Genomic DNA, 11,590 nt, shown 5'->3' with positions numbered 1-11,590 from the left:
AGGGCAGGACTGGTGAGTACATGGAGGTCCGCACCCCCACCCCATACCTGGCCCTGTGCATCGCTTCCAGCTGCTGTCCCTTAGTTATATTTTTAAATAGTGAACTGGTCATCTGTGGTCAGTGAGCCACTCTTAACAAATTGAATGAACCCCAGGAGGGGTCCTTGGCCCCTCCGATCTGCAACTGGTCAGCCAGAAGCACAGGTGGAAACCTGGACTCGTGACTGGGGTCTGAAGTTGGAGGCAGGGGTGGGAGAAGGGGGGACTCCTATGGGGCTAAGCCCTTCACCTGTGGGATCTGATGCCTCCTCTAGGTAGACTAGGTAGATGGGGACAGTCAGCAGGAGCCAGAATTGCTGAGTGGTGTGGGGAAAGCACACACCAGAATTGGTGTCAGGATCTTCTCTCCTGGCCCCATTCACTGATCTGAAATGCGTGCATCCACAGGACACTGATCCCACAAGGTTTTACACTAAAGTGGTCCCACCACCCATCTTGCCTGCTGGGGTCTGTCCAGTCAGCCCGTGCATTAAAGGCCCAGCTCATGTGGAGCCTGTGAAGTGCCAGTGTGGTTCCCAAACTCAATTGACTGGGGAACACTTTGTCTTCAATACCTGTGAGCTGTAGAGCACAGCTGGAGAAACGATAGTACTTAGCCATGCCCTGTACCTTGGTGTTTTATTTGGTGCTAGAAGCTCACTAATGAAGGGTACATCAGAGACAAGGATACAGGCTGAGTAGGAGGCCTGGGATGTCTCCATGAGCACTGAAAACACCATAAAAATGAATTTATAGCATGTTGGGGCTTCAAGATAGGGAGTTAAACTCTTCCATCCTTTTGCCTATTGCCTTTTTACTGATCCTTTTTACTGATCAAGATCAGTAAATCCATTCTCTGTGTGAGTGTGTTTATAGCTATTTATAGTGAAGGCACTGTGGCAGTGGAGGCTAGTCTGCCCCCCACTTTTGATGGGGGTATGTAGCCTGAGACAGCAACCAGCCTCAGAAAAGGCATCCTAGGATTCGGCCCAACACCGAGTTTCGATTTGAAATGTTCCACTTGAAGCCATTTACATTATTGAATCATAGTGGCGGTCCCAGTTTCCTCACTCTTTGGTCAGCTGGTGTCTTCCAAAGGGCAGTCCAGTCAGAGGAGAACAAGTCATTTAACCATGACAGGATTGTCAGTCTGTGCAATTCAGGCCCCTCTGTCACAGGAGGCACCTGCCGAAGGTCCTTTTCTGAGGACTGGTCCAAAGGGTCCACATGCACTGGAACCCTTTGGCTCTCTGAGAGGGCATACCTGTGGGGATGCAGAGGAGGCAGCCATTCCTGGTGTCCTTTATGTCTCTCCAAGCTGCTTCGCTAGTTAGTGCCTGTGGGTCAGGATCCTTATGATGAGCCCCACTGTCAGTGTGGCCACCGCTGCTCCCAGAGCGGCCCCTCTGCGGAGGGCCAGCTGTCTCCCTGACAGTCTGCAGGAAGGAGCTGGAAGGGCATGGGCTGCCTCTGGAGTCCAAAAGAGGTCCAAATGGCCCTCGGGCCGTGAGTACATCGTCAGGGTAATGCCAGGACTGCTGCTCATGGCCACTGCAGAGACAAACAGGAGCAAATTCAGCAACACTGGGGGCAGCATGAATAGCCTTGGAGGCAGGAAGCCAAGGCTAACGGACTGGTTGTGTGCGTCCTGCTGTGGAACTGGTTAGTTGACCTCCGCACTGGACAGTAAAAATGCCTCCGATAGAAACCCGTCTGCCTTGACCTATTCTGCAGCAGGGCCAGAGGAGAGGAGCAGGTGGGAGAGCATCTGAAACTGAAGTTGAGGGACAGATGAAGTAAGTTACTGCTAAGAGAGTGGATGGAGCGTGTTCTGTCTCAGCCTTTCTTTGTCAGGACATATGACGCATCAAATGTAACTTCCACATACAACTTCAGAATGCATATTAAGTGTTTAGTTGGCCAAGCCATTCCCAGAGTCTCAGTCAGCTGGCTCACCATTGCGCCGGTTTGGGCATCCCTGGTTGAGACCCGGTCACTGGATTTCAAAGGGCTTTGGGCCGCATGCTGCGGCCTGGCACTCGGTACAAGCCCTGAGGCATGAAGGCACCTGTGCCTTGAGCTGTAGCCATCATTTCATCTCAGAAATACTGGACATAAAGCAGAGCTGCCTATCTGTCTGACGGGTACAGAGGGGAGACAAGAGGTGCCCTGACTCCAGTTAGCGAAGCCAGGCTGACCTGCCCAGACCAACAGTGGTAGGACAGGTCGTGGCCTGCTGCCCTGAGCTGGAGCCACGTGGTGAGAACACAGTTCAGTCAGATGGGTTGGTGCTTGGATCCGATCTCCTGCCTTTGCCAGTTGAGGGTCCGAGAGAAAGAGACCGAAGCTCTCAGCCTTGCCTCCTCATCTGACAACGGGGCTATGGCTTGCTGCCTCACTAGGCTGGGGATATGAAGGATATTAGTGTCCTCTTCCTGGGGCTTACTATATCATTTTCATGTGGCAAGGATTGGGCTTGCTTGGCTCCCCATCACCTGAGACACATAGGGCAGCCAGGAGCAGCATGCCCCTGGCATGTTCGCAGGAGCCCAGTGGAAGAGCCCTGACAGCATTACCTGAAGCTGCAACAGCTGTGTGAAGCAAGAGCCTGGGAGCTGTGCTCGCCACCCTTGCCTCAGTTGTCTCATTTGCCATGCCCGTCTTGTCCTGCTGTGGCAGTCCCATGTGCTTCTGAGCCTAAAGGAGAAAGCTGGCCTGGGTCAGCCTGCCAGCCCTCCCGTTCACTACTAGCCTTGCTGGGGAAGATGTGACTGCTGGTTCAACCAGCAGCCGGACCTGGAATTGGAGGCTTCCACTCCCTCCCCTGTCCTTGGAAGTGTGCTCTGCTTCCCTTCCCTGCCCTCCAAGGTGGCTAGGGACACAGCCCTGAGAGGGCAATGTGCTGATGAGATGACCCACACCAGGCGCATGAGTGACCCCAGTTATAAGGCTTCTGTATAAGCTTTGAAGATTCTGGTGGGTGGGTGCAGAATTTGTCTATCTGCCACCTCAGACAAGCCTCCTTGCTTGTTGAATCTGCCACTTGGCAATCTGAAGTGGCCTCCCTCTTTCTTTGGTCTCTCCCTGCCCTCCGCCTTCTCGGGGTGGTTTCCAGTTACACCCCAGAAGCTCCCTGACTGGATGTTGTGATGCATCCACCTCCTGCCTTTAGAACATTGCACAGTAAAGCAGAACACGGGGTTAGGGGTATGTGCTTTGAAGTGGTGCTGTTTTAAATCCATACTTACCATTATCTTACATGCCAAGATGAACCTGCTCCCCACATGAGGGCAAAACTGTACCCTGCTAGGAATCAGGGTCTTCGAGAGAACACATTCTCTGTGCTCTGCCTTCAGGCTGAGCCAGGCCACTTCTTTGTCTGAGAGGAAATACAGGCCTTTTCCAGAGGAGAGTGGACGGAGTAATGAATTACCTCTCCAAAGCCATGCCCACTCCCAGATGCACGTGGGTTCAGACCAGTCTGGTCGAGCTCTTGGCTTTAGTCTGGTTTTCAGCAGCTGCAGCTGGCTAAGGGTGATTTGGGTGTGAGTTTCTCCACAGTTGGAGAGTGTGCAGCTTGCATGGGCACTGTATGGGTCCAATTCCAGTTGAGGCTGTGAGGTCTCACCCGTCACTGCTGCTGAGGCCTAATGTACTCGGGGGATTTCCGCTGGGCAGTCACTTCACCTGGTTGGCCAGGTGAGAGTGCCTCCAGGCCGGGGCTATAGACTCACCTCCTCTGCAGCTAGCTTCCAGTTTATCTGGGCAGTGTAGGTGACAAAGGCAGAAGCTGCCAGCAGGACACAGGCCAGCATGCCCAGCCAGAGGCCTGTGGGAAACAAGGGACAATGGGGAGAGTGTCCAGGGACAACCCAGGCTCCCCTGACTTTTCCTCACATCACGTACCCATGATCCCCATTCCCACCAGGAAGGTCAGAATAATGCCCAGTGGGAGGCCGATGACGTAATAGGTGATCACATTAGCCAGGGCTCCAAAGGCTTGCCTGCCAGTTCCCCTCAGGATTCCACTATAGACACACTGGGAGGGAGGCAGAGGGGGATTATCAGTGATGAGATAGACGGTGGTGTCATGTACCAGGCACTTTCTAAGCAAGTCCCATTGCACGGCTCACTGTATTCTCATGACACAAGGGTGCTCTTGGCCCCCTTTCTTCCAGGAGAATACTGAGCCAGGGAGGTCAAGCCACTTGCTCAGCGTTACACCAAGTAGCTGTGTTTTGAACACAACTGCAGAGCCCCGGCCTGCACCTCCACACTACCACTGCCTCACCAGAAAGTGCAGGTCTGGAAGACTGGACTAACTTCATACAGAGATGTGATACATTGGTTTTCTATTATTGCTGCAGCAAATTGCTGCAAATGGAGTGGCTTATGATGAGACACATTTATTATTTTGTAGTTCTGGAGATTAGAAGTCCAAAATGTTTTTCACTGTGCTCAAGTCAACACTGCTTCCTTCTGAAGGCCCCAGGGGCAATGCTGTTTTTTTGTTTTGGGTTTTCTTTCTTTCTTTTTTTTTTTTTTTTGCCTTTTGCAGCATCTGGAAGCTGCTTGCTTCCCCTGGTTCCCAATCCTGAACCACAAGGGCCTAGCTGCCCCTCCACCTCTGTGGTTGCATCTCTGACTCCGCCCTGCTCTCTCACTCGTGAGGACCCTTGTGATTACTCTGGGCCACCTGGACAGTCTAGGAAAGTCTCCATCTCCAGATCCTTCATGACATCTGCAAAATCCTCCTCCCAGTTTGCCTACCATTCACAGGCCCCAGGATTAAAGCCGGATTTCTTTGGGGACATTGTTCCGCCTACCACATGAAAGCGAAGGGCTCATCTTGTTCCATCTGAGACAGGCAGCCCCTGTCTGCTCTGCAGAAAGTGCAGATGCTGCTTTATTTTACCAGTCTGAGCCTCCCAAACCGAGGAGGGACTGAGGGATGCAGGCACAGCATGCGCCATCAGCACTGTCCATCAATGGATATGTCACGGTCATCTTTATTTTGTTAAGATGATGAATGTGGAGTTTTTGTGGTTTGCTTTTATACATTGAAGCAAAGAGGATATGATTGGGGGTAGGAGGTGTGTGCCTCTTGAACTTTGAAATATGGTGCACACATTTCTTATTACTATATATCATGACACAGAAGATGATGATTTGGGTTATAAAAAAGACTTCTCCAAAATTATGACTGATATGCTCTGGACCAGTATTCTCACCCAGGGGGCAGCCTTGCCTTCCAGGAGGTATTGGTGATGGCTTCAGTTGTAACTGGGGCTGCTACTGGCATCTAGTGGGTGGGGGCCGGGATGCTGCTGAACATCCTACACTGCACAGGGCAGCCCCTCAACAAGAGATGGCCCTGCCCCAAATGCCAATACTATCAAGGTGGAGAGGCCCTTTAGAGCATGGTGACACACAATAACCATCTCAGTGGCAGTTATAGGAAGGGCCAGTAGCCCCACCAGCCCTAGGTTGTGGATCTGTTTTGGAGAAAGTAAGCCAGTGGATAGACAGGGACTCAGCAGAGTGCTCCATGAGGTAAATCAGCAGGTGGGGGGCAGGCAGCTTGGTGAGTTCTCTATGTACCAAAGGTTGGCTGGAGGCTGTGCATAGGTGTAGTAGAGACTGGAACAGACCTATGCCACCTACACAGTCCAAGATGGTGGAGCCTGTGCATGGACGGAAGAGACACAGGGGGACCCAGAAGGAAGTAAAAGCTGGACAGACTTGAAACAGCCTGAAGTTGGAAAGTGCCCCCAGCCCACATGAGGAGCCTTCAGCAAAAAATGGAAGCCTTCCACTGGTCGGAGATGTCTGAACATCATAGTCAACCGCAGCCAGTGACTGGCTGAACACTAAGCTATGCAGATGTAGGAGTGACCCCTAGGAGAAGGTAAGTGTAAAAATAAACAAGAAAGGAACCAAAGAACAAAACTAAGCAGAGATAGCAGCTGCAGACTGTCGAGGCAGGACTCACAGGAATAGTCCAGGCAAGTGACTAAATGAATGGCAGTGCCTGGGGAAGGGCCAAATGTGACAGATTCCCAGGCGATGAGTGCTAAGCCCTAGGCAGGTCTCAGGACAGTTAGAAACAGTGCACTCATGCAAAATGTGGTATGTTCTCTGACCACAACAGAATTCAATTAGAGATGCCTCCCAGAAAGAAATCTGGAAACAACCCAACTATTTGTAAATTAAACAACACAATTCTAAACTTCTGGGTCAAAGGATAACTCACAAGAGAACATTTGAAATATTTTAAACTGAATGAAAAGAAAAAGAACATATCAAGATGTGTTACATGCAGTTAAAGCAATAAGTACTATGGGTGATATGCATAGTTTTAAATGCCTAGATCAGAAAAGGAGAGAGGTATGTCGAATCAATAGACTAATACTCCTTACAAAGAAATTAGTAAAGAACAGCAAACTAGCCCTGGCCCATGTGGCTCAGTTGCTTGGAGCATCATTTTGTAAACCAAAAGGTTACAAGTTAGATTCCCGGTCAGGGCACATGCCTAGGTTGAGGTGTGTGTGTGCGTCTCTCTCTCCCTTCCTCTCTTTCTCTGGAATTATATATATACATACACACACACATTTTTTGCCTTTTAAAAAGATTTTATTTATTTTTAGAGAGATGGGAAGGGAGGGAGACAGACAGGGAAAGAAAAATCCATGTGTGAGAGATGCATTGATTGGTTACCTCTCATATGCCCCCAACTGGGGACCCAGCCCACAACCCAGGCATGTGCCCTGATTTGGATTTGACCCAGCCACATTTCAGTTCACAGGTCAGCACAGAATCCACTAAGAGCAAACTATACTTAAATAAAGCAGAAAGATGAGAATACTGACAATTAGAGTGGAAATCATCGACAGAAAAGAGAAAAACAACAGAGAAAATCACTGAAACAAAAAAATAGTTCTTCAATAAGATCTGCAAAACTGACAAACATTTACCAGGGATTTGACCTTGGTAAGTAAGACCAAGGAGGACTTCTGCCAAGATGGAGGCATAGGTGGAAACACTGTGCTTTCTCCCACAACCAAGTTTGAATACAACAAAGGTTGGGAGAACAAAGACACAGCCAAAGAACAGAAAATTGAATTATATGGAAGTCCAACAACAACGAACCGTTCAACCTGGATGGTAAGAGGGGTGGAGCCAGCAGCAGAGCAGGGTCAGGCAGGAAAGATCCCCCGACCTAGGTGCACAGGCAGCCCGCACTCAGTCAGGGTGTGGGGCAGACTGACCACGGTCACACATTTGCACACAGTGAGATGGACCTCGCAGGCCCCAGCGGGCGAACCCCGTGGTGGAGGGCTGACATCGGTGGCACACTCGCGTGCAGTGGGACGAAACACACGGCCCCCGGTGATGGTGGCAGCTGTGGCACCTGTGGCGGCGGTGGCGGGAGGTGGCAGACAAGACCACCATTGCACCTCTTTGACCCTGCACCCACATACAGCGTCACAACCCAGCCACTGAGTTGCCCCACCCTGGTGAACACCTAGGGCTCCAATCCTCATACGTAACAGGTGCAAACAGGCCAAAACATGGCTCAAGAAGAACTCAAAGCCCCAGAGCCAATAACTCTAAGCGACCAAGAGATTGCCAGCCTCTCAGATGCACAGTTCAAAACACTGGTCATCAGGATGCTCACAGAACTGGTTGATTATAGTCACAAATTAGAGGAACATATGAAGGCTAAACTAATTGAAATGAAGGGAGATGCACAGGAAACCAATAGCGATGGAAAGGAAACTGGGACTCAAATCAATGGAATGGACCAGAAGGAAGAATGAAACATCCAACCAGAAAAGAATGAAGAAATGAGAATTCAAAAAAAATGAGAGGCTTAGGAACCTCCAGGACATCTTTAAATGTTCCAACAGCCAGATTATAGGGGTACCAGAAGGGGAAAAGAAACAGCCACGAGTGGAAAACTTATTTGACCAAATAATAAAGGAGAACTTCCCCAATCTGGCAAAGGAAATAGACTTCCAGGAAATCCAGGAAGCTCAGAGAGTCCCAAAGAAGTTGGACCCAAGAAGGAAAACGCCAAGGCACATCATAATTACATTAGCCAAGATTCAAGTGCAGGAGAGAATCCTAGAAGCAGCAAGAGATAAGGGGACAGTCACCTACAAAGGAGTACCCATCAGACTGTCAGCGGATTTCTCAAAAGAGACCTAACAGGCAAGAAGGGGCTGGAAAGAAGGATTCCAAGTCATGAAATCCAAAGACCTACAGCCAAGATTGCTTTACCCAGCAAAGCTTTCATTTAGAATAGAAGGACAGATAAAGTGCTTCTCAGATAAGGTCAAGTTCAAGGAGTTCATCATCACCAAGCCCTTAGTATATGAAATGCTAAAGGGACTTACATGAGAAAAAGAAGATGAAAAATATGAACAGTGAAAGGACAGCAAACTCACAGTTATTAACAACCACACCTAAAACAAAAGCAAACTAAGAGGACAGCTAGATCAGGAGTGGAACCATAGAAATGAAGAACACATGGAGGGTTGGCAACAGGGGAGTGGGAGGAGGAGAAGTGGGGAGAAGGTACAGAAAATAGCATAGACAGTAGGTAGAAAATAGATGGGGGGAGGGCAAGAATAGTAGGGAAAATATAGAATCTCAAGAACTTGAGACACATGGTTATACATTAAGCGGGGGGAGAATGGTGGGGGAGGGAGTGTGCGGGTGGAGGAGAATGAAGGGGGGGAATAGAACAACTGTAATGGTATAATCAATAAAATATATATTAAAAAAGACCAAGGAAATAGGAAAGTTAAGACACAAATGACCAAAATAAAGAATAAAAAAAGGGGCATTACTATTGACTGTAAAGAAAAGGATTATGGACTTCCGGTCAAGATGGAGGTATAGGTGGAAACACTGTGCCTCCTCACTCAACCAAGATTAAGGACAACAAAGATTTAGAAACAAAAACACAACCAGAACAGACAGAAAATTGAACTGTTCGGAAGTCCAACAACCATTGAACCAGACCAGTAAGGGAGCAGAGTCGGTGGCCAGTGGAGAGGGATCAGGGCAGAAAAGGTGGTGGCTGCTAGACCAGGGAGTGCAGTCGGCACAGGGCTGACCATGGTCCCACATTCGCATGCAGATAAACCAGGCAAAAACGGGCAGTGAGTCAAACCACACAACCCAGGGCTCGAGCTACAGGAAATAAAGCCTAAAAGTACTGATTGAAAAGGTGCCCGGGAGAGACTCCCAGCCTCACAGGAAAGTTAATTGGAGAGACTACAGGGTCCTAGAATGTACACAAGCCCACCCACCCAGGAACCAGCACCAGAAGGGCTGAATTTGCTTGTGAGAAGTAGCAGAGTGAACTGAAATCTGAGAGAGAGAGCAGAGCAAGGGCCATTGTTCCCTCTCTGACCCCACCCCCATATACAGCATCACAACACAGGGACTGGGTTGCTCCGCCCTGGTGAATACCTAAGGTTCTGCTGCTCATACAAGTGCGACCTGACCAAAAATGGCTCAAACAGAACAAGTCAAACCCCAGAGCCAATACTTTCAAGCGACCAAGAGATAGCCAACCTATCAGATGTGCAGTTCAAAATACTGGTGATCAGGATGCTCACAGAACTGGTTGATTTTGGTCACAAATTAGATGAAAAAATGACGGCTACACTAAGTGAAATGAAGGAAAATGCACAGGAACACACCAAGTGAACCAATGCACGGGAACCAATAGTGATGGAAAGAAAACTGGGACTCAAATCAAGGGAGTGGACCAGAAGGAAGAAAGAAACAACCAAACAGAAAAATACTAAGAAACAAGAATTCAAAAAAATGAGAAGAGGTTTAGGAACCTTCAGGACACCTTTAAACATTCCAACATCTGAATTATAGGGGTACTAGAAGGGGAAGAGGAACAGCCACGAGTGGAAAGCTTATTTGAACAAATAATAAAGGAGAATTTCCCCAATCTGGCAAAGGAAATAGACTTCCAGGAAGTCCAGGAAGCTCAGACAGTCCCAAGGAAGGTGGACCCAAAGAGGAACATACCAAGGCACATCATAATTACATTAGCCAAGATTAAAATGAATGAGAGAAATCTAGAAGCAGCAAGAGATAAGGGGAGAGTCACCTACAAAGGAGTACCCATCAGACTGTCAGCTGATTTCTCAAAAGAGACCTTGCAGACAGAAGGGGCTGGAAAGAACTATTCCAAGTCACGAAAGGCAAGGACTTACATCCAAGATTGCTCTATCCAGCAAAGCTTTCATTTAGAATGGAAGGGCAGATAAAGTGCTTCTCAAATAAGGTCAAGTTCAAGGGGTTCATCATCATCACCAAGCCCTTATTATATGAAATGTTAAAGGGACTTATCTAAGAAAAGGAAGATAAAAAATATGAACAGTGAAGGGTTAGCAAACTCACAGTTCTTAACAACCACACCTAAAAAAAAGCAAACAAAGCAGACACCTAAAACAGGATCAGAGCCACAGAAATGGAGATCACATGGAGGGTTAGCAACAAGGGAGTGGGAGGAAGAGGCGGGGACAAGGTACAGAGAATAAGTACCACGGATGGTGGGGAGAAAATAGGCAGGGGGAGGGCAAAAGTAATTTGGGAAATGTAGAAGCTAAACAATTTATGACACATAGACATGAACTAAAGGGGGGAAATGTGGGTGGGAGGGAGTGTGCAGGGTGGAGGGGATTGAAAGGAAAAAAGGGGACAAATGTAATGGCATAATTAATAAAATATGTTAAAAAAAGAAAAGATTTATAAGGAAATATTATGAGCAACTTCATGCCAAGGAACTAGAGAATTTACTTGAAGTGAATAAGGTCCTAGAAAGACATATATTACCAAAATTAACTCAACACGAAAAGGAAGGTGAATTGGTGAGTTGAATGAATCCTTCCAAATCACTGGGCAGACACCACGCTTTGCCACAAGACTCATGGAAGCAGTGTGTTCTTCCACTACTGCGTTGAAAATGCTTAGTCATTGTGGTCTAGTCCAGGAAAGTTGAAGCGCGTGGTGTCTCTGCCGAACAATACTCTTTTGAACCCCTTGTGTGGAAGTATCCTTGTGCCGTCACTGTTGCGGTAGGTTGGACAGCGAGGGAGCTGTGGAATGACATTTCTGTCAGCGAGAAAGAGAATGCTCAGGCACAGGAGTATCTCATCAGTGACACAGTGAGCAATTAATCAGCAGTCTGGCTCAGAAGTGGTTCTCAAGAAGAAGAGCGAAGCCTAGCTAAGAACTGCGTGTAGAAGGAACTATGCAACGTTGAACACAGTTGCGAAGGCCTAAGGCCATGTGACACTAGGGAAACTATTTTGATACTTTTGGAGCGTGGCGCTGTGTTAACTGCATAGTGAAGCGTTTCTCCGTTTCTACGTTGCTGGGCAATAGGCACATTTCGTAGGAAGCGGGTTTCCCCTGATAAGTCTCTACAGCCTGTGTTGCCCTATGATTTTACTCACTGGACAACCAGAAGAAGTAGGTGGTATCTGAGAATGTATGTACTGTGTTTAGCACTGTG

The 11,590-nt window shown here is 48.3% G+C and overlaps 1 protein-coding gene across 1 annotated transcript in view; it reads right to left on the bottom strand.

Moving 5' to 3' along the window:
• Positions 1 to 1,044: 1,044 nt before the first annotated feature.
• SLC47A2 (solute carrier family 47 member 2) overlaps positions 1,045 to 11,590 on the bottom strand; it is a 30,661-nt gene continuing 20,115 nt past the window's right edge. The window contains 4 exon segments of the mRNA XM_037068864.1: positions 1,045 to 1,590; positions 2,616 to 2,736; positions 3,774 to 3,868; positions 3,946 to 4,078. Of these exon segments, the coding sequence (XP_036924759.1) occupies positions 1,370 to 1,590; positions 2,616 to 2,736; positions 3,774 to 3,868; positions 3,946 to 4,078 (570 nt within the window). The 3' untranslated portion in view covers positions 1,045 to 1,369.

This window comes from Sturnira hondurensis, unplaced genomic scaffold (assembly GCF_014824575.4).
Source record: "Sturnira hondurensis isolate 20B ecotype Veracruz unplaced genomic scaffold, ASM1482457v3 Scaffold0018097, whole genome shotgun sequence".
Taxonomy (NCBI): Eukaryota; Metazoa; Chordata; class Mammalia; order Chiroptera; family Phyllostomidae; genus Sturnira; species Sturnira hondurensis.
The sequence above is the reverse complement of the archived record's forward strand: the minus strand, read 5'-3'. Positions and strand labels throughout refer to the sequence as shown.